Source organism: Epinephelus lanceolatus, chromosome 17, assembly GCF_041903045.1.
Source record: "Epinephelus lanceolatus isolate andai-2023 chromosome 17, ASM4190304v1, whole genome shotgun sequence".
NCBI lineage: Eukaryota > Metazoa > Chordata > Actinopteri > Perciformes > Serranidae > Epinephelus > Epinephelus lanceolatus.
Window position 1 is genome coordinate 20,134,253 of NC_135750.1, and position 24,265 is coordinate 20,158,517.

General features: G+C 41.2%; 1 protein-coding gene across 3 annotated transcripts in view; it reads right to left on the minus strand.

Annotated features, from left to right (window-relative positions):
- rps24 (ribosomal protein S24) overlaps window positions 1-20,386 on the minus strand; it is a 135,056-nt gene extending 114,670 nt beyond the window's left edge. The window contains exons 1-6 of one of the 3 annotated variants that reach the window (XM_033614078.1): window positions 20,284-20,386; window positions 19,499-19,564; window positions 19,196-19,405; window positions 17,844-17,957; window positions 16,235-16,255; window positions 15,525-15,614 (exon numbers count right to left, since the gene is read on the minus strand). In XM_033614078.1, the coding sequence (XP_033469969.1) occupies window positions 16,250-16,255; window positions 17,844-17,957; window positions 19,196-19,405; window positions 19,499-19,564; window positions 20,284-20,286 (399 nt within the window). In that variant the 5' untranslated portion in view covers window positions 20,287-20,386 and the 3' untranslated portion in view covers window positions 15,525-15,614; window positions 16,235-16,249. Of the gene's footprint in view, window positions 1-15,524; window positions 15,615-16,234; window positions 16,256-17,843; window positions 17,958-19,195; window positions 19,406-19,498; window positions 19,565-20,283 lie in introns of those variants that run through there. The other 2 variants (XM_033614080.1, XM_078176329.1) reach the window with 2 other exon arrangements.
- Window positions 20,387-24,265: the final 3,879 nt, after the last annotated feature.

A 24,265-nucleotide genomic window follows, 5' to 3' on the forward strand; every position in this document is an offset into this window, starting at 1 on the left:
AATAGGATTTCTCTTAGTTAGAACAACAAAAGTACAGGGTAATCTCCATTCTTTTTGTCATTTCATGCAGTAAGAAAACAGGCTGTAAAACACTGCTCTACAGTTATTGTGAGTGATTGTGATTACAGACAGTGTTTATGTCTCATATTTTGGTTGTGACACCTGTGATTGAATTTTAATAGACACAGATGACCTTAATCAGGTCAGCTTAGCTAAATTTGATGCTATTTATCAGTGATAGTGGATATGAAATGTCAGGTGGAGCTCAAGGACCACGTTGGCAAGTTTAATGAGTTTCTAAGTGCTTAAGTAGCCGCATTCAGGGACACCACGGGGCTTGAGATGGGTCTCTCTCGTCTCTCCAATTAGATATGAGCAGAGGCTTACTGTACTGTGAGGCCAATCTAGAGTGACAGTCAGAAGACAACATGGCGGGGATTGAGGGGATGAAAGATGGAAGTCAACCGGAGCGTGACAGACCAGTCATTTCCCAGAGTGCAGCGCTGACACTCGTGTCTGTCTCTCTCAGCAAGTGCAGGGGTGAAAAAACATAACAACAACAGTGATTTGCTGCAGTTACTTCAATCATAAAACCATGGATTATACATCTATGGATACATGTGCTAAACTTTGTGATAATGTGAGGAAATAGAAAAAACATGCTTTGACAGGAATTCCACCAGAGGAGGTCTCAGTAAAAAGGGTCGCTGTGATTTTCAACGCAAGTCCAGCTTACACTCACACTGTCTCTGCTGCATAGGATGCCTGGGGTCTTGTGTTATGCTGTGATGATAAAGTGTGCCCAGCACTGACATTGCAGCTGTTTACACATCCCCTACTGAGGACCACTCTCTCTGCAACACCCAGCCCCTGGGTTACATAATGCTAAGTGCGTGCATGTGGATAGTATGTGAGAAAAAAAGGGAGGTGGGTGGGGGGAGAAGGGGGAGAAATCTAAACACTGCTCAAGCTGTGTGCTTGGGCTGAATGATGATACAATTAGACATATCCACTTTGATACTGTTGTTTTGCTTGCGGATTAAAATGCCAGACATGAACCACGCACAGGCAAACACAGCTGCTCATCCTGGCGATAAAGGAGGTGCTCTGCCCCCTCTTACACACTGTGCAGCTCTCTCAGCATGGGTAGAGAAAGTGTATAATCGCCCTCAGAGGCACATCCTCTACATGTAACTGCCCGTTCAATCGATCTAAATGTTATCTGCACAGAAACATGATCCAAAAAGGATTCCGTCAGATGACGGTTGTGTACCAATCAGGATTCAGGTGGAAACGTTTAGTTGTGGTCCGACAAAACCCCCCGCTCTTCAAAAGCACTTTTGATGTTTCCCCTCTGTTTTTCCAGGCCACTCATGCATCAGTAGTTTTGTGAAAAACACAGACTCTGAGACAATATTAGAAACGATGCCTGCAGGCGGTTCTTTGAAGCTGAACGCCAGAGCCAGTCGGCCAGTCAGCCCATTGATAGCGTGCTACTCTCCCCACTAGTTTGTATGATGCTGGTCTTCAGCCGGGCTAGAGGGAATACAAAACAGCTTTTTCCTCCAACCTATGTCAGCAGTGATGTTAAATCTTAATATTGCAGTCTGGGCTTTAACGGAGTCCAGTGAAAATCTCATAGTCATTTGCTCAACAGAGCATATAACATTTGGCATAAAGCAACTCCAGCAGCTCATAATGCACTCATTTCAAGTTAATATATCCAAAGTCGAGGAGTATCCTGGCGCTTTCCTCTTCTGAAGTATTAAGTAAATATTCATGATGGCACGGGTTCACATTCAAGATCAGGCTTGCTCTTTCTCTCGCTGCTTTTCTTCAGTTGCACTAAAATACTTAAGAAAGCATATATCCCAAGCAGCCCAAAGCAATGATACCGTTCAGTGAATAATGTTGCCCTGGTAGTAAACATAACCTCCACAGTGGCAATACCACACTCGCAACACAATCTCTTTTCATTTTATTTGATCAAGTTTTATGTGAAGTCTTTGCATCAGATGTCTGAGATTCTGGGTTGAACCTCACTGGGAATAAACATCACCGCTGGGACGCTAATCATAGCTGTTGCTCTTGGAATAGCTGCGCCAGCAGGCATGAAATCATGCATACGTTACAGCAGTCTTTAGGGATTGCCTAGGTGTTCTATTTTATGCCACTTCTCCAACAAACACACAGAGGGAAGTACTTAAAGTAATCGTTCCTCCTGTAATGGTTGATAATGAGCCTTGCATTTATATATATATAAGACATAGGATGCTCTGTGGAGACAGTTACTGCTGTCTTATATGAATATGATGCCACAGAGTGAGAGCATATCAGCGTGTGGTGGTCGTATATCACACACTTTATTGCTTACAGTAACTGTAGTTACACTTGACCTTCAGTTGATATGATTACAGGCTTGTAAACTACCAAAAAATTTAGATTTAGATATACACGCAGCATCTGAGGAGAGCTAGACGATTTTTTAAGTCCTACACTGCATCATTAAAGCAATGGATGAGCATTTCCCTGTTAACTCTCCTGAACTGCTCTCTTCCTGATATCCATATTTCATAAGCACTTCTCACCATTCATCCCCTTCTCCTCTATCCCAGCTCTATTTTGTGCCAGTGCAGTTGGCTGCACAACAGGGAGCAGCTTATATTCTGGGTTCCTCTTAATTATTAATGGGCTTCTCAACACGTAGCCTAATCCATCCACACAAGTTGAAATCCTGACACAGGGAAAAATCACTCTTTCGGAGGTGTAACTTTCCTTATGAGATTAGAGGTTGACCCAGTTTCACCTGGTTTTACAGTTGATACAGTCCCCTCTGGAGTTATGATAGACTGGCAACTGGAATTTGAAAATACATTTGATATTCTTATTTTTTCCTATTTTCATTCATTTATTTCAGGTTCATTCATCTCACTTAAAGGAGCAGTTCACCCCCAAATAAAAATACATATTTTTCATCTTACCTGTAGTGCTACTTATCAGTCTAGATTGTTTTGGTGTGAGCTGCTGAGTGTTGGAGATATCAGCTATAGAGATGTCTGCCTTCTCTTCAGTATAATGGAACTAGATGGTACTCAGCTTGTGGTGTTCAAAGCGTCAGAAAAATAGATTTGATGAAGTCAACAGCAGTGTCTCTTTCCAGTTACTTAAGATAATTGACAGACCTTGTTGTGACTCAACCTAGTCTCACTCTGAAGTTGTTGAAATCTGGCACTTGGGCAGTGACTTCTGGCGTTAGACACTGTCCTTTTACGTCGGCATGATACATGACTGGTAGCCGTTATAGTTTGATGGCGTCAGGGGAAAACGCGGTGGGACAAGAACGAAAGTAAAAGCAGTGAAGTCCGAGTAAGGTGGGTGGGAGTGGTGGTGGATGGGTCCAACAAACACTGACTTTACACATATTTAAAAGTGGGGCCGCTTGTGGGACAGGCTGTCTGCTGCTAGGTGTCGCTACAGTCCATCCACCCCTCGCTCCTCCACACTTCAACCTCTCGTCCAAATATGGTCACTTATGGCTCATAAAAATGAGATGGCGATGGCAAAAGTGCCAAACTCGAGGCTTCATGACAGAAGTCCGCAAACCAATGCAAACCCAAGTCGTCGAAATCCGGCACAGTATCTTGTGGCATCAGATACTGACAACAAAAGCTATCCTTTAACGTCAGCATGATACGCAGCTGGTAGGCACAAGAACGAAAGTTAAGGCGGTGAAAGTCCAAGACAGCAGGTTGGAGGGGTGATGAATGGGTTCCACAACCACTTGCTTTTACCTGGGAGGAAAGTGTTCACTTCTCGTAAGGTTGTAAAGCCAAATACTGTTCTTTATGCCTAAACCCAACAACGTGGGAAAGAGAAAAAAGGTCAATTTGCGGTTTTGTGCCGACGTAGTGCATTTATTTTGAAAAAGACTGTATATAAATGGTAAATTTCCTGTGAAAACAAGTGTATTTTGAATAAAGACAATGTATGTAACAGGCAGAAGTTGACATGGCATCCCAGAACGTTAATAACCAATGCACCCAGGGTACCTTTCACATCGTATCTGGACATGGGAGATCCATGACCAAACATCAATATGTGACGAAGTCGGAGTGAGAATGTGTTGTGTGAGCAGTTTGATGTAGGAACTATTCTCTGTTTACTGAACTACACCCGCCAACAGAACAAAATGCATCTACTGATAGCTGACCCAGCACCACTGAGTTAGCTAACATCACAACTCAGCCGAGAAAGACGCCATTAATGTCTACATCTCTTGCTGGCACAAGCAGAAGCCTCTCATCCATGAATAGATGCACTCTTCCTTTTGCATGGTGATACTGTTGGCGGGTGTAGTTCTGTAGATAATCAAAATTTCTATAATCCATTGTAAGGGTAACATAAATGTCTGTACCACAGTACAAGGCAATTCATCGGGACATGCCAGGATTTCGCTCAAGACCAAAAATGTCAACCGCGACACCATGAATGTCTGTATACAATTTCATGGCAATACATTAGATTTTTGTGATGTTTAGGAACAAAGTGGTTGACAAACTGATTTTGCCTTCCCTAGAGTTGCTCTGTGCAGTAGGTAGATGTTTTGCACTTTAAAGAATATGTATATTTTAGTAAGTAGCTGTGGAAATGTTGCAAAGAAGGCGAAGTAGTATGGTTCAATGAGCTGGCACCAATGTTTTACAGATTAACTGCTGTGATGCTGCTGGGTACCTGCTAAAATCGTAATGTCCACAGGCACTCGACTGCCGCCTGCAGCGTTGACTGGTGGCTTTAGTAGTAGACTTGACGCTTGTACTGAGACAGTGGGGGACATACTGTGTTCTGATGGGGTCTCCAATACAGCCTCTGACAGAGGTAAGGTCAGAGCCTATTGATTTTTAACACTGCTCAATGAGACAGCAGGCTGCTCGGTGCAAAAGATACTATAGAGCCAGAGTAAAGAAACATGGCCTCAGCTCAGTTACACTGGCTGCTACAACCGTTTCATGTAGGTGTACTGTAATGAAAAAGCAATACAGGGGATCTCTATATGATTGGCTTTCCACCTGGATGCTTTCATCCATTTTATCTCTCAGATCAGCAATCACCTTGAGGAGGAAAGGCAGCAGAAATAAGGGAGGCTTCCATCGCAGCGGCATCATGCACTACAGTAGAGCAGCCAGGGCTACGGCCTTTGTGTGCTCTACAGTAAAGGTGGGAGGGAAAGTGGGGCACGGGGTCTTTAATGCGCAGGGTGGAATTATATATCCTTTTAATCATGCTCCCCCACCCAGCAGCAGTTTTGGATGAGAGTGACGGAGAGCCAACACAAAGCTAATTCCGCCCCTGTCACATCCGATCGTCTCTTACCTCGCAAATGAGCTGCAGTAATGACACTCGCCTGATGGCCCATGCTCATGCACATTTGCAGGGGTAATGTTTGATAGAAATCAATCCGTGATAACATGGTGGATGGGAGCACTGAGGTGATTTTCTGGAGATGGCTTTTGTCTAGTGCAATGGTTCAGGTGCTGGGGATGTCTCTCTTTGGCTTCCAAATCAGCTTGCAAGCAATGTCATCAAGCATTTTTAACCTGTGACCCTTAAATGCACATTAGGAAGATTATGGTGCTTTTGCCTTCTGGTGCTTTTTACATTTATTTCAGTGTGAATAAAACCAGTGAAATTACAAAATGTTGCTAAGCTTGTAGTGTTAGTTAAATAAAGGGGCTCACTCAGCCATAAAAGGGCTACATGCAGCAGACAGCAGTGTAAAAATACTGTAACTGGAACACTTAAATATCTCAAAGCTGTTTAGCAATCATATCGAACAAACAGCTTAATCAATTTTAGAAGCATAAAATAGTGATACATATCCCATTTTTTTAAATGTATTCATAAGATATCAGTAAAATAACATAGATTTTCAATTCCCATATCGCATTGCATCACATTGCATCGTATCGTATCATATTTCCATTTCCATTTCCATTTCCATATTAATTCCTTCAGCCATGTGCTATCCTGTCGCATAATTATTTCTATGGTCACCTGGTATACAAATGCAAAAAAAAAAACAGACCAAGACAAATAAACATAAAAAAACAGACAAACAATAAACAAAAAAAAAAATAACAACACACAAACAAAGCAAAAAATCTCCCTGAATTTACACATTTTGTACAGTGTAGTGGAAATGACAGTAGGACAGGTGCTCTTTTTATGAATATATTTTTACAACACATGACACATTTCATGGGCGGCACGGTGGTGTGGTGGTTAGCACTGTCACCTCACAGCAAGAGGGTTCCCGATTCGATCCCGGGTGTGGGAGCCCTTCTGTGCAGAGTTTGCATGTTCTCCCCGTGTCAGCGTGGGTTCTCTCCGGGCACTCCGGCTTCCTCCCACAGTCCAAAGACATGCAGATTGGGGATTAGGTTAATTGATAACTCTAAAATTGTGAATGTGAAGGTGAAGGTGTGAATGTGAGCGTGAATGGATGTCTGTGTCTATGTGTCAGCCCTGCGATAGTCTGGCGACCTGTCCAGGGTGTACCCTGCCTCTCGCCCAATGCCAGCTAGGATAGGCTCCAGCCCCCCCACGACCCTCAAGAGGATGAAGCGGTTAGAAGATGGATGGATGGACACATTTCATTAAAATTGGTATTTATGTGTCATTTGTATTTGAAAATTATATTATATATATATAAAAATCAAAATTATGCAGGGTTTTGCATAGTCTGGCTCAGGGACAAAGGAAACTTAGCAAAAACATAAAATACCACGTTTATGTAATAAAAATAATGACTTTTTGGTTTCAAGTAAGTGTGTCAAAAATCTGAAATCTGAAAATATAAATCCAAAATCTTATTATTTCTGACAGGGACACAAAAATAATGATAACTGAAGTATCACCCATATACAGATTATAACAGTATTATGGTGCAGCACTTTCCAAATGACCAGAGTGTGTAATAGCCTACTTTTTTTCCTCATGATTTGGTGCCACATAAATATCATTAAGTCCCTGTAGGAAAAGTATATTAAAGTGATTTTGTCTGGACTGGCAGCAGAGGTTAAAGAAAAGGGAGTTATAGATGTTTAAATGCCATAAAAACCAAATATGATGCAGGTTAAAATATGGCTTTATTTAAAAAAAAGCTTCACCTTAAAAGGTCAGGCTGATATTTACTGCCACTTTCTCTGCAAATAAATATTTAGTGTCCTGTGCTGAGTGAGCTTCTCATTGGAGACCTATCGAGACACGTCAGCTCTCTGCATTACCACAAAATGTACCAGTGATAAGATGATCAGTCAGACAGGGATAATAAGATTTATTACATTTTAATTACTTAGGCGAGTGTTAAAAGACTGGTGAGTAAATTGAGAGTCCCAGACTTAAACAGGGCACATCAATTATTCCAACTATGACCTGATATAATGATAATGAGTAATCTGACTTCTCCAGTCGTTTCCTATAGCTCCATGTACTGTATGTCTGGATATGTTGAGAGCCACTAACAACACCATGAATTATGCATTTCTCCAGCGACAGAACATATTATGGGATCTGAGAGGCAATATGAGCAAATCTCCCTTTTTATTCATGCCAGTCCTGTTTAATGAATCACTGGGAGATTGCTCTCACTGTTGCCATTAATCAGAGCTTCTCTGCTGCTGATTGAAGAGGGTAATATGAACAGGAATACCAATGAGTGGAGGAATGTGCACGGGCTGAAAAATGGCAGAATAACTCAGCCATAGAGACAGCCAAGTGCTGTGTGCAGTCCAAACACAACCTTGTCCCATCCTTACGAGGAATTAAGTCCATTACAATTTGACCGCGTCCTCCGATGATATAAAGAGACTATATCAAACTGCTGTGCGCTCACAAGAGACTGAGACAATTTGGTTTTAGACTGCTATCGGAAAACCATGCACCACAGTCATATTGGTACTTTGGAAGCTGCATGATGCAACGTTAAGTCCCAAACACAAATTTGTTTCATTGATTGAAGAAAACTGGACCGGGCTCGAGCTCGAGGGAGCTTTTTGTTCATAAATTGAATCTATAAATTTGTCCATATGCAGTTAATGTGCCTACAATAAGGATAAGTTAGAAACCATTTGGGTCTGTGGGATGTAATTTATCTGTGCTTTTTATAACTTGATTCTTTTTTCATCACTACTGGATTCACAAAGATGTCTAAAGCCTACAAGAAACTATAAATGGCATCTGAAGAGTGGGACCAAGATATTTTAGGGAACAGTTCAATAATTAGGAAAATGCCCTGATTTGCTTTTCTGCTGAGAGTTAGATGACACGCTGAGCATAACACTCACATATCAATCTGTTAAATCTGAAGCTACAATGTAGAAAACTAACACATACCAAGGGTCGTAGTGAGGTGCTGATCACTGGAAGTTTAACTGAAAGTAGGAAATAAGTGTCACACAATGGCTTCATTCAGTTGCATTTTTCTTCAGATTCTAAATAAAAGAGAAATGCATATGGAGCCAAAGTGTGTGATACACTACTTTAAAATATGAAGCTACAGACAGCGGCATAAGCTTATTAGCATAGTTTAGCATAAGGCTGAAACCAAGAAAAAATTGGCACTTTACTCTCATAAAACCGCATCTTGTCATTTTTACACTACAGTTGTTGATATTTAACATTTTGTTTAGTGAGTAAATATGAAGCTAACAGACAAAAGGCAGTTAGCTTAGCTTAGCTTAAAGACGAGGAAAAGGGGAAACAGCTGACACTGGGCGAGAGGCTGGTTACACCCTAGACAAGTCACTAGACTATCACAGGGCTGACACATAGAGACAGAAAACCATTCACACATACGGCCAATTTAGTGTCACCAATAAACCTGCATGTCTTTGGACTGTGGGAGAAAGCCGGAGTACCCGGAAAAACATGCAGACTCTGCACAGGGGACACCCGTCCCAGGTTTAAACCAGGAACCTTCTTGCCGTGAGGTGTCATTGATAACCTGGTTGTTACCCCTTTGTGAAGTCCTGACTTCACCTGCGCGCTGTATTCATGAACATTGCAAACAAAGCAAAATAAAAAGAAATAAGAAAATACAGGCAGTGGGCAGAGTCTCTTAGGATAAACACACCTTCACATGCTAACAGTGTGTTCACACCGGGCGAGGCGAATTTTTCGCACGATAAGATTACATACAAAGTCAATGTAAAGACGCGAACAGACGCGAATTTGTGTCAGCGGCGCGAATGACGCGAATCGCGCGACGCGAATGAAGCAAACACGCGAAATTTGCGTCATTCGCCTCTTCGCGCAAGTTCAAAATATTGAACTGAGCGAAATATTCGCTTGATGCTGTGTCGGGGCAGCCTATCAGCTGTGAGATTTTCCTGTCGTCACCGACGTCACTGACGTGCTGCTGCCGTTGTAATAAACAACATTCATTCAAGCAACATGTGACTTGCTGGATACAGTGAACATTTATTTATTTTCACACGCAAAAAACTCAACAGAGACAGATGGATATTTATTTTGGTGCTAATATTCAATGCAGGCTCCACTTCACCTACGGCGACTGGGATGCTCGCCCTCACTGCAGGTGTCTGGGTTATGGAGAACACAGGTAGCCTGCACACACTTCTCTGCCACATCTGGATGGACCTCAATGGTCAACAACTGCCCCGCGTTGTTCCGAAAATGGAGGACAAGCTAATGATAGCTGTTTGTGGCCACCCTGAGCTTTATGACGTTACGTCCCCAAATTATAAGCTTGGCCTGGCAAGACCTGGCATGGAAGACAGTGAGTGAGGAGGTTGGTCTGCCTGGTAAGTTTTAGGAATTGATTCCAACTATCGGCTGTACGTTTCTATCAACAAAGTTAGCACTAGCATTAGCCCCAGTTAGCACAACCGATATAGCTTGCTTTCCGGCCGGCATACTTGTCTGATTTACTAGCGGTGTGAACACACTGTTACTCGCGCGAATGACTCGCGTGAATGTTGAGAGTAAAAACAAATATTCCAGAGGTCAAACTCGTGCGAGTAGAGCGAGGCGAATATTTTACTCGTGCCCGGTGTGAACACACTGTAATGGGTCACAAGTGATGATTGAGAGGGACTACTTCTCTATGCCTTTTTTATCAGGAAAATCCTGCATAGTATACCTTTAAAGAATTGAATTAACTGTTAGTGAGTTTTAGAGGTGCTGGTAGGCAGATTTATTTAGCTCTGGACAGAGCAACTAGCTCCCGGGCTGAAAAATACAGCCTTTGCGGAAGTGCAAAAAACTGCAGTTCATCAAACGGCCACTTAAGGCTGGCTCCAAAACAGAGTAAATCCCAATAGCCCCCATGTTAAAATGCCAAAGTTTATAGCGGAACTAGTCATGTTTACAGCCTGGTACAAAAACGGTAATGGTTTATATCTAATTTCAACATTCATGACAACTGTATGTTTTTATATTACTCACCCCTTTACATTTTATTAAGGCTCAAAGTTATGTATATTTAAGGGCGGGGCCGCTTGAGTGACAGGTTGTCTGCAAGATGTCACTAGAGTCTATGAGTCAGATTCATCCCTTGATCCTCCACAGCTCCCCACATTTTTATACTATTTTTGGGAGGATTTTGCCTTTAATCGATATGACAGTATTAAGTGTGAAAGGAGGACAGAGAGGTGATGACATGCAGCAAAGGGCTGCAGGCTAGAATCAAACCCACGGCCGCTGCAGCAAGGACATTCCTTTTGTACATGGGACATCTACTCCAAATATGGTGACTTCTGGCTCCAAAAAACCAAGATGATGGCTGAAATGCTGAACTCCACAGACCAGTGGGTGACGTCACAGTAGCTATGTCCATTATATTATACAGTCTACGAGTGAGGCTAGCTGTTTCCCCTTGTTTCCAGTCTTTGTGCTAAGCTAATTAGCCAGTTGCTGGCAGCAGTGTACAAACATGAGAGTGGTGCCGATCTTCTCACGAATGAAATTGAATAAGAAGCCAAAGAGTAACAAAAATATTAACATCATGTCAAGAATAATGCATGGCAACAAGAGCTCACCACAGCTGCGACAAATATATCTGTGTGACATTATAACGGCAATGTAGTTATGCTACATTGTGTGGCATTGTGGTGCAGTTCAATGTAATTAGCGAATTGATGGACAAAGATGAATTGCCTGGAGAATGATATGCATATATCTGTATTTTTGCAGAAACCTGATATCCTTTCTCTAAAACCCAAGGACACACACACGCACACATGATTCCTCAGTAAGTGCACACACACTCACACACACACCTCCCAGTCTGGAGAGTACAGCATGGCTATCACATAGAGCATTCCATCATACTGTCACTCACATCTGCTGCCCTTTCTCATTACCGCACCCTCCCGATTCTCCCTCTCTCCTTTACCTCCCCTTCAGCCAAGCCCCTTTACAGCCGTCTACATTATTCTCCCCTTTCTTCCCGCTCCACAGACTATCCTTCCACACTAACAAAAAATGAACAGAATTCCTGAGGATGTAGATGGGTGGTGTGGCGGTAGGTGGGCTGACACGCTTTTACACCGGTCTGATGTCCTCTGAGTCTCAGACAGCATGTTCGCAGTCTGAAAAAAAGGCCACAGAGTGGTTTCAATACACCTCACATGATTGAAACCGAGAAGTGATTTTTCACATGTGCACACTGGGTAGAGTGCCAGAATTAGACAGCAGGTATCATTTTTTTCACCTCTCCCTGAACCCGTGAAAAATGGATTGATGGAAAATACCATTGTTGCATTTCAGCGACTATACAGTATATCCATGGGAGCTCTGTCTGTTTGGGCAGATGTAGTTTGCTGCAGTCTCTGACGTTTTTTTTCCCTTCCTTCCTCTCCCTCAGTCTGCCGCTTCCAGAGAGGGATAAATGACAAAACCATGTCAGGCTGGTGATGCAAAGAGGATAATTAGGATTCACGAAACACAGTTTGTCCTCAAAAGCAAATCACTTCCCTGGTGCTCAGGGGCTACCAAGGCACAGATCATTTTATATATCAGCACCTAGCAACTGGCAGATGGAGTGAACTTAGTGCAGGCTGCCAAAGCTGATAGGACACTGCAGGACTGCAAAATGAGCTGTGATGATTCCCCTGCTGAGGCCAACAAGAGAGACATACCTCATTAAGATGCATAGCATCCTCGAATGCCCGGCCACACTTTACAGCACCAAGTTGCCCCTTGCAAAAAAATGTTCACAGAGCCACTGAAAACATACAGTTTGGAGCTGATGGTTGCAAAACAAACAATGCCCAGCTTAGCAGTTACAAACCTGCATGTGGTAGAGCATCAAATATAAAACGGCTATAAACAGAACCACTATATTGTGTCCAGTTTCGAACCACATTGTTACACATCAACGAACTGGTACACGCAATATTGCAACATGGAGAACAGCAAGACCATTGTCTTTGACTTCTACTGCAGCCATTAATATGTGCACGGATGTGCTGGCAAAAGCACACAGTGAGTCATCAGGAATTATGTCCATTTTCTCCTTATAATACCACAACTCAACTCCCTGCATGGAGAGAGACAGGCCATTAAAACTGCACCTGTTGTGAGGGCGTAAACATGTGTTCCTCACAACCATCTATCATAAACCGGACTGCAAAAACACTTTTGTTGTACAAACAGGCAGAGGAATATTCTCATTACAGAGCTCCTTCCTGCCCTAAAGGAAATCAGAGGTGAATATAGTGCTTTATTTGGTTTGATTCGGTGTGCACGGGGATCCCTGGAGGCCCTCGGCACAGAATCCTGATGCTGAGACTGCAGCTGGCGTACAGTGTGCCTGCACGGAAGCCTGCATTACATTTGCACCTCAATCCTATGCATCACCAATGTCTGAATTATCTCTCATCTCCATCCTCAACCCTTTATCGCTTATCAGTAACTCATCTTTTCAGTTTATTTCTTCCTGCTACTCTCCTAATAATTACCCTGCTACCTATCCTACTGATGTCATCCTCTTTGTGAGTGTGGAGAGATTTTGACTCGCCAACAACGAAACAAAGCAGGGAGCTGGAAGATAAGAAACAGGAGCAAGAAGAGTGAGTGAGACACTGAAAAAACATGCTGCAGGGACACGAGAAGAGAGAGGGAGAGAGACAAAGACAGAGCGGCAGAGACTCCTGGGACGGACCGACAGGGCTGTGGAGAGAGGAGCTTAATTTCCCAACACCATCTGTTACCAGTCCCTGGGTTGAAAGCTCCACTTATGTCAAACCTCCCACAACCACACACCAGTAGAGCACCGCAGAGCTGCGAGAGACCCCACTCCTTTTTTCCTTTTTCTGTCCCCTTGCACCCTCTTTTTATCCTCCACACCTATGCAACCCACCCAATCTCATGCTCACCAACGTACACTTTAGCTGAGATAAATGAATCCGCCTGCTATTTTCTGGGTCATAGCGGGTTTAGGATTCTGTTGAGGAAAACATAATGTATAATTACTCGGGCGCCAACATGTTGGATGTCCCTGCGCTCTGCAGAAAATTGTGTTTTCCTTTAATATATTCACCTTCACACCAGTTCGCTGTCCACTTAATCAGTGGGGTTCTTGATACAGTAACTCCTGTTTCTGTTGTGTTGGGAGTCCAAATTATCTTGATAAACTGTCAGTGTTTAATCTTAGCCGGCTGGCATCGATTGAAGAAAAGCCCACAGGGGATGCTGGGTATATATAGGCCCTTCTACTGGGAAAGAAGGGCCCACAACTCAAAATGTGTCAATGGAAGTGCCTCCAAGCTACTGTTTTCCCTTTTTTTCCTGGTGGTGAAGGCACTGAGGACTCTGGTGGAGAAGTGTCTGGCCTACATTCAAGACCATGTAGAGGCATGAAAATATGTCAAATTGCAGGGATGAAGGCAATTATATATAATATGTATTACACAGAGCTTAAGTGCAGCCTCTAATAATAATGCACCTGAAAGTGAAGGTCACAAGTTATCATTTCTGGCACTCCAGCGCACGGCAGATTGTAATTTCTCTAGACGTATGTGAGTATTCATTATAAATAAAACAAGCGCTGTAACTTCTGTAACACTTTCACCTTTCTCTTCAGGTTCTTTTATGAAGTAAACATTTCTCCCAGTCTGAAACCAAAAAGACAAACTCCCTAAAGACAGACCTGGTTGCAGCTCCTGCAGCTCCGACATGAGGAAACGCTGATATCCATAAAAGAATGGGAGACATGGGAAGGCAGGGGGGGTTACCCTGAGGACAGACCATTCCCTGGCATTTTAATCACTTCATTTACACACTCTCTCAGGGTATTTCTATGCAAATTATCTGAAAAGGTCACGCCGCAAAGAGGGATATCTGTTCTGTTCCAAATGGTGTTTATAAACAGAGAAAGGCAAAAGTCCACACACAGGCCGCCTTATCTTTGCATTAATACAATTTAGCCATCAGGGACTCTGCCTCTAGAATGAACTGCTGATGAATACTTTATCCAACAGGTAAATACTTTAAGTAATGGCTCCAGTGTAGCTGACTGTATGTATTTTGTTGGGTGAAGGGAGTCCTCATGTGGCCATTTGGGTTACTACAGTTAGATATTTGAATAAATCTAAAACCATAACTCCAACATTTGCAGGTATGTTATGGCAGTGGTTCTGGATTGGTGGGTTCCAAGTCCGTTCAGAATGGACCCTGAGTGACTTGTGAATGTGTTAAGTTCGTAAACTTTATTTTGAAGTACAGCGAAGATCCAGCACAGAGCTTTCATTTTTATGTGCCGTTTACTGCTGTAGAGTGAGTGAATGACAGGCAGCAAACTACCTCAATGACATGTCCAAATTCAGCTGTGTGGACCTTAAACTAATGACTAAGGACAAATCAGGTCCCTGTGGCTGGACCAGTTGGGAACCACTGTGTTATGGGACACAAGATACCAATAAATAAAGAAAAATTAAAATAAATGTACAAAATACACAGAACGTGCCTCAAAGTGGTCGGCATGTATTTTGATTAACACTCTAAGAAAATAAAATTAGAAACTCTTTATAATCCCACTTAAGGGTCTCCACTGGACAGACCGAACCTGGTTAATACCTGGCTGACAATAAGATCAGTTATTTGGCTGCTTTGATGTAATGTCACTGCAAATCCACTAGATGTCACTATCAACACAGTTCCGAGTTTGTGCAATTTCAGAAGCTTGAAGCAAATATTGCCTATCGTGTACTGAACACCATCCTGGATTCCCCAGATATGCAATAAACTAGTATCACAGCCATGTAAGCAGCTTGTGCATAGCTGTCATTCAGCAGCCTACAAATACAACTTAAGTCACCTTGAGTCGTGGATCCTGGCTGCCAACTGTCTGGTGTAAACACAAGCAGGAATCCAATCTTTCACAGAGACACTACAACACCTACAGACTTGTTTTACAGCCATGAGGCTTAAAAGATGAGCTGAACTCAAAAAATTTAGGGATGAAATAAACGGTTGTTCAAATGAATATACACAAGGACAAGAGATGTTTTTTTCCAATTTTTTCCAAAGTTTATTTGATGACAATATACAAGAACATCTTGAGCACGAAGACCCTCCCTGGCTGTCCAGGCTCACTGTGGGGAGAATATGGAAAAATTAATACAAGAGCTTATTTAATTTAAACAAATTAACTTCCTTGACGATGCAATATTATAAAATTAGAGCACACAAACTGTGCCGACAAATGTTTAACAGTAGTATTAGGTGAGAAACAGTTTAAACCCAAACATTATAATTAATAGAAACTTTACCATTATGACTTCACACTTTCAGAAAACGCATTGCAGTGAGAAATTCACACACTAGCAGGCTTTTAGTTCAACCGCCCCACACTCAACACACTAGAAAACCTAAGATCCACATGCTACACCCAGGTTCTGCTTCTATTAACTAACAGGTCTAACTTAACTACAGGTCTGAAGCATAATCAAAGCCTATATGTCTGTTTAAATATGAGGCAGAGTGGGCACAGCCTAATGGATGAGCCCATTATAGCAGAGACAGAGGTACAGAAGACTGGGGTAGAAGGGAAAACCTATTAGCAGGGAGTTTGATTCAACATGGGAAGGTGGGAAAACACTGAAGGAAAAACTGCGGGGGGGAGAAGTAACGCGTGACATGCATAGCACAGCTCAGCTTTATCAGCTTTTGATGTGCAACACAATGGCACACCATGCTTGTTCTGCTTCTATACCTGCACAATGACACCTCATTTCTGCAAAAGAAATCCATGGGAAGCGAAATCAAGAAAAAAAAAAGATGGAACAAAAATGTTAACACATTGAAAAACTGAAACATGGAGTAGAAAAGATCTCTGAATGGATTCGTACAAGCTGCACTCCACAGGTCATCTCACACATTTAGAACCATGCCAATGAAAACCAGGGTGGACGTGCTGTACAGTGTCAATACTTTACAAGCCAGCTGTGCTGGAGCTTTTACTGATGCAGCTTTAACAGTCTGGCTGAGTTTTGCAATTCAGAGATCTATTCCAGGTGACTTATAGCCAGTGATTGGTGTCATAGAGGGTAGAGGAGTATGCAGGGTGTCACTGAAACAAAAACTACACCCGGAGTTTTCACAGATTAGTACTGCATTTTTTTTTAAAAATTCTTCCTGTAATGGTTGAAGGATCTCCTCACACTCATTAGGTTTTAAAAAGGGATCTAAAACACTATTAGTTTTCAGGTCAAACTAGTAATTATTAGTATAACAGAAGGGATCACCATGTAAGTATTCAACAGTGGGTCAAATCCTCATGTTGGATGCATCACGTACATCCAAAGGGGGAAGTATTAAGGCTCTGGCTCTTAGGTCCCTGACACACCAAGACGACCGTCGGCTATTAATGTATGTCGGGCTGTGACTATCGCTTGCTCTAGTTTTTGTGGTGTGTGCGGCACCGTTGGCACTGGTTGGGCTTTTTTGGGGCCAATTCAACATGTTGAATCAGCGTCAGAGCCAGTTGGTGAGAGGAATGACTGATTAGCGGGTCATCTTCGCGCATGAGGAGAATCAGAAGTGAGGACAGCAAAGAAACGACTTAAGAGGGTGTGAGATCCAAACTTGTGATATTAGGTACGATTGTTTTTTGGGTTATTGTTTGCTAGCGCACAGTGAAATGTCTTTGTTCGGTCAATAATTTCCTAACTAGCATCATGAATCCATCCTATCAGTCTTCTGGTTATCCCCACTTGATGACAAATACAGACTGTTGCTGCACGCTGACGTGGAAAGTTACTTCCTCTTACGCAGGGGCAAAGCATACGTGCTGGCTGGCCAGTGTCTTTGTGGTGTCTTCAAGTGGAACTTTTTGGTCAAGACACCGATGACATGAGGAGACGTAACAGTTCACCTTTGTCGCCACTACTTCTGATCTCAGTTTGGTGTGTCTGGGTCATTAGATGGGTAGGTGAGGGTGTAAAGGGAGGGGTTAACTAAGATCTCTAACTCCTTGATTATCTGCACACTGCAATTAGTCTATTTATGCACAACATTTACCTTCTACAGTTCCCGAAGAACATTTGATAAGATTGGAAAGATGACAAAGGAAATTAAAACAGTCACAGTAGTGAGGAAAAATAAAGATTAGCAGGGTAGGAAAAGAAGAGTTGCAATGAAAATCAAGAAAGAATCAAGTGCACTGAATTCAATAATGCCTTCCTCCGCCTTCAAAATTCCATTCCCCTATGGCATACTATCACAGGAATACTTATTTTGATTTTGTGTAAGGAGCCGAGGGACTACAAATGTGTTCAGTGACTGTTTACTTGGCACAAAGCGTGTAGAAACGGTCACAATACCTTTTTGCCAGCAGCGCCCACACTGGCCTTCTTGATGCCTCGTACTTTCTTCATTCTGTTCTTGCGTTCCTTGCGCTGTTTCCTTGAGGTCTTCTTTTTCTCATAGAGACCATGCTGAGGAACACAAATAAACAAGTGCTCAATTTTAGCACATGAATCTCAAATGTTTAACAATCATAATCTACTGATCTGATCATGTATTGCCAACCATAAGATTATATAGGTGGCGTTTCAGACATTTATAGCAACAATGCATCTGCACCGCATCACAAAATGGATTGAAAGACTTGAAAATGCTTTAACACTGTGTTAAGGTTTTAGCTTGGGTGACTCGCTTTTAATTACAATATTAACTCAAACTGTGCAAATATCTGCATTAAACAAGATTATCTAAAGTGCGCCCCAATGAATGTGCTTTTTCAACATTCCCCCTAATGCTGCCTGATGGAAATTATGGACAATCCAATTGCATATCATGGTTATAACTTTTCACACCTTCACACCTTTCAATTGCACCTGTCATCCAACCTTTGTAACTGTCAAAGGCTGCTCTGCTGCCATCTGAAAACTACTCAATATAATGTTCATGCAAAATGGAGAATATTCAGACTGTCAACTCTGAGAAGAGTTAAGAGCCTCTAAAATATAAGCAAGTGTCTTGTAGTCAAAAATAGTTTCCCAAAATACTGCATTTCACCCAAGCCACACTGCCTGCATGAGCAGCCCATATGCATTATGCAACTTCTTTTTTCTGCACCTGTGTTAACAGGTTAGAACAGCCACGATGCCTGTGTGAGCAGTGCGACAGCATGGTTTTGAGCAACAACAGACAGTGAAAATGGTCTTTAACAATCATTTTGACATTATACCAGCGTTCAGTTGCCTTTCACCTTGCCTCCACCTTTCACTTTAAACATCTAAATAACTAAATACTGATTTATCTCAACACTTCCTAGTTTCCATTTAAAAAATAACAGCCTTCTGACAATGTTTCTGTGGACAGATTCCCTTCACTTGTTAACAAAAGCTTTTTTGTGAAATGTTGGCAGGACAGTGTTGGAAGTGTTGAAGCAGTGGCGTGCACAGCTTCATGAATGGGTGGATTATTGGCTGAAAATACAGTAGCTTAATTAGCTGGCCGCTAATCTGTCTGTGTGAACACATGTATGATGGAAGCCACAGCAGCACAGCAAGGTGGCCATCACACATTGTTCACACAGGCAGTGTTCAGAGGTTGACAACATTTCAGCCGCTTGCTGCTGCAGAATGTGTCAGCTGGGATGCCCTTTGCTGATAAACATCAATATCTGTGAATCAAAGCATTAATGTAAATGCAGTGGTTCAAAACTCACTCTGGCCAGTCTGTGTTTGGGCTCATTCTTCTTAGCGTAGTCTAGAGAGTCGTACACCATGGCAAAGCCTGTGGTCTTGCCGCCACCAAACTGAGTCCTGAAGCCAAATACGAACACAACGTCAGGGGTGGTCTTGTACATCTTGGCAAGTTTCTCCCTGATTTCAGTCTTGGGGACTGTGGCCTTGCCGGGATGCAGGACATCGACGACCTACACAGGGAACAGGCGGATAATACATGAGTATTTGACAGAAAAAACTCAGCTCAAGACAATGAACACTGCACAGAGGAGTTTAACACTTACCATTTGCTTCCTCTGAAGCAGCCGGTTCGTCATGAACTTGCGTGTCCTGACTGTCACTGTGTCATTCTGAAGATGGGAGAAAGTAAAAGATGATGCTCATTATCAAACAATATATCAATGACCACTTAACTTTTAGCCTTTAACAACAAATCCCAGCTCTAAAAACTGAGACTGATGCCTTATATTTCATGTAACCTCGCCAGGTATCACCTTTGTTACACTATCTGACAGCTTGTTGGTTAACTTACTGGCTACACTAGCTTGTAAAGTTAAACGCTACCATGGCCTTAGTGCAGCGTAGTTTTTTTACGACTATGTTCCAGTTGATAAAGCTTGGCAGTACTACAGTAGTACAGTATTCTTCTTCACATGAGGGCCTGGCCATGACTATCAGTGTAGTGTATGCTAACGTTAGCCGCTAGTAGCTTCTCGTTCATTTATTGACTACTAAACTCCGATTTAACACAAAAACTACCTGTTTTAGCAGCTGTGCAGGCTAAAGAGAGCCTGTAGTGAACAAAACGCGGCGACAACACAGAATGGAAACTTTACAAGCCATCTAAAATCAGGTAAATATAGTGTGTGTAACGTCCGGGTAGACCCTAGTAGGATAGCATTCAGATGGTGCCGCTAAATTTACTCTTAAAGTCTCCTATCACCTCAATATGGACATTTTATTATAGAGGAGACTTATATGATCACATCATGGGCATTAAATGTGTGCCGATGGACGGATGGCCTCGATGATGGACGGATTTTACTTCATATTTCAGCACAAGACTCACCATCTTGACGCCGGCCTCGCTCAGGGACGTAGAAAAGGAGGAAGGACCAGCAGGCGGCCGGATTAATGCCTGCAGAGAAATCAGTGGGCACGTACTGATGCTGCCTGACGGAAAAACGAAAATAAAATTTAAAATCGTGTTTTATCTTTGTTTTAATGAACATAAGTACATGATTATGTGTTTCAAACGCGTTACAAAGTAATGGGATATATAGCACTAGCGTATTATGGAAAAGCCTGATCATTTTTTCGCCACTAAAACGTTGTTTATGTCAGTGTTCATGCTCACAGATCAATTACATGCACACACTTTGAAGCAAAAACACAAGCTGGACCGTTTGGATAGTTTGGGTGTGTAAATGTAAAGTTTTTTTGTTTATTTGTTTTTAATAAACCTTTTTTCAGAGAAGAAATCTGTCCATTACCGTAATAATAACAATATTACTACTACCACTACTACTAATGATAATAGTAATTATAATAACTATAATAAACCCTATTCATAAAGCACCTTTAATACAAGAAATGCATTCATATGAAAATGGACATAATGGACATAAAACAGACAAACAAGGAAATTCAAAACAGAAGGACATTTATAAACAGTTTAAAACATGGATTAACTGATTCAACAATTTTCATTTTAGAGTGGTGGTGATTTCAGATCCTATTAATTGAAATCTTATTAAGTATTTTCTATTGTGTCACCTTTTAGGCCTTCTGACGTCATTAACAATCAGAGTCTATAATTCCCAATGGGTGTAGACTCATCAACAGATATTGAATTACCGAATAAGAGTCTTTCAGATTAACCCAGCATATCTTCTCAAGAGTTAACCTCACCGCAGGTATTGTCTGTGCCGGGTACGGCCCACAGCTGCCCCAGAGTCTACCACCTATACAAAGTCATAAAATCATGACATCATCAAACCTTAGAATTTCAAATCCATAAATCATAAAATCAAGTGAGATACAACATTTTAAAACAGTTGCAGCAGTGTGAAGCCTAAAAAGAAAGACAACATTTAGTTGGTAATGGAGTGCAAACAGTACAAATTATAGACTGAGCGAAGAACTCTTGTGGAAAAATAAATAAAATAACAATAAAATAAAATAGAATATAAGTAAAAGGTCAGAGATCAAATCAGAAAATAATATATATATATTTTTGTAAATATGCAAAGCTTGTTTGGTTTTTATACATTTCCGATATTTTTTGAAAATTATTAACTCATTCACATTTACTTAATTTAAATAGCACCTTTTGAAACACTGTTACAAAGTGCTGTACAATAAAAGTAAACACATTTAAAACACAAGGAGAATGAAACAAACTAACATGTTTTAAAATGTCACCAAAGAAAAACCTAAAATAAAGAATGCCAAAAAATCAAGATAATAAATAGGAAATAAAATCAACAAGATAGTGATAAAATAGAGACACAGCTCAGACAAAATCAGGATATGCCTCCCTATAGAGGTACGTTTTCAGGAGATACTTAAACGAAGACAGTGACTCAGACATAAAGACAAGGAAAAATGGTGTGGCATTCATAAATCTGCATCAGTAAATACATCGTTTAGCCGTAATAATTGAGCTGTTGAACCCCATTTCCCTTTATTTATCCACCATTAACACTCAAAATTGATATCATTATATTCTAAATTGGAAAACCTTTCTGGTATCCAATTTTGAAACATTGCCCCAAAAACATCTTATATGATAATATGCAAACAATGTTCTAAAGTTTCAATCTCAGTATCACAAAACACACAGCTGTTTTATCAATATTGAATCTTTGTCTTTGAAACACATTGCAAGGATGAATATCACTGAGGCCTATAATTTTAAAACGAGTTTCTTTAGCTTTTGGTGACATAGGGAGGGTGAGGTATCTGGTCCTAATTCTAATTTCTTTAGAATAATATTTTAATAGATTTTTCCCTTTTAATGGTAAAGGGAAGATAATTTTATTTGTGATTTTTCCTCCTCAAAGTCAAGTTCGTTTATATAAAGTGAGGGTAACTGTGGTAGTAACACCTCATACGGTAACATGCCTATCATTATATCCACCATTACTTTTGGGATTGCCTTGATAATCACTGTAATGGAAAATTACTATATCACTGTATCATCCATCCCTTGTATTAACTTTGCTTGAATGCCTTTTGTAAGTTGCTCACTGATTGAACTCTTCAATGACTGTCTCCCATATAATTTAAAAATTCTTACACAATCAAACACCATACAGGATTTACAGGACAGTTTGTTTCATTCTGTTCTGATATTTTGTTCTCGACTTAGCCTTTGCTCAAGGCTAAGTCGACTTGTTAACCACGGAGCCGGTCCTAGCCAGTCGGAGTCCTTGCAGCCTCATGTACCTTCTTATCAGTTTCATCCCTAACTTGTCTATAAAGGAGTCCAAGCGAGGATACCTTTTGTCAATACTCTGCAGACTGCCTGCCACTCTGTATGATTGTCTGACCCTTTGTGCAAAGCATTAAAAGATTGAAAGACATCTCTGGTGTTTCAGAAATCACACTCATTAAGTGCATATATTTTTGGAAACCACACCACTGAATATTGTTTCTTTGCACACCTCACGCTGAAAACGAAAATTCCCACTTGAATCCTTGAAGATTGACCAAATACCTCTCTCCACCCAATCATGATAACATAATTATTTTCTTTTAAACAAGATGCATGTGTTATTCCTGTTTGGAGAGCTGTGTTATAAATCAGTTTACAGTATAGGAGGACCTGTTGTGGAAAATGTGAGGTATACTGTGGGTAGTCTCAGGTAAAAGCAGCTGCAGTTCCTCTTTAGTCCACTAGGTGTCAGTGATGCAACGACTGCCAGTTCCATTCACTTAAGAGGATGAGGCAGTGAGATGTCAACAGCCTCAGTATTATCAATGTAACTAGAGATAACAGGAGGCAATTCATAATTTAGTTGTGAAAATGTACAAAATATTTGTGTTTTGGACGTATGCATGTCCAGGTCCACCTGTTGTAGGGGCCCAGGGCCTAATTTTGATGTTGGGCCCCTAGTGACTCCAACCTCCAGCCCCCACCTGCCACTTTTTGTATGCCATGTATGTCGGTTAACACAACCTGGCCCCATGTTAATTAGATTCAACAAATGTTTATTTAGAAATATGCACTATGTTCACACGCTATATGTAAAGAAAGTATTAATCAAAATGTAGTTTTAAATCATAAAAGAAGTTAAATACTGGCCCCTCCACCCCATTTGATTTTGTGTTTCAGCGATGTAAATTCTCTTAAAATCTGCAATTCATCAATTTGAGCTCTTAATAACTTAATGAAAATGTTATTAGGTGGCATCTTCAAATAAGCCCCCTGCACTGTATTTAATTATTTATTTTTCTTGCCTTTTTTGTGTTTTAATTGTACAAAATTATACTATAATCAAATTTCAAAAACCAGTTGTCATACAGTGATTGTACAACATTTTGAGACCCCTTGGAGTCTGGGGCCCCACAGCAGTTGTCTTCTTTGCCCAGCTGGGAATCCAGGTATGGATGTATGCATGAAGAAGACATATGTCATGTCATTATGAGGTCATGTATACCCGGTTAAATGCCGAACATAATTACTATATATTGCCTTTATTCAATCATCTGTGAGATATATCAATGGCTAGTTGTGTAAAAACATAGAATTCTGTGAACGGGAAAATGAGTGGGTGCAATAACAGAAAATGTTTGCAGAGATTTTATTTTTAGTTTGTTAATGAGCACTTGTGATGTGACATTTCAGATGTGGAGAGAGGGCTCCACTCTGCTGCACAGCATGAATCAGAGTTACTGTGACAACATACTGACAAACATTGTGGTAAAACCATTCAGAAGAGACTGTCTTGCTCCTCGTTGAAACTCAGCGAGAATATCAGCCCTCTGTAAGATATGTTAAATGACTCCATTCCTCCAACAGAGAAAATGATAAACACAACCTCTTG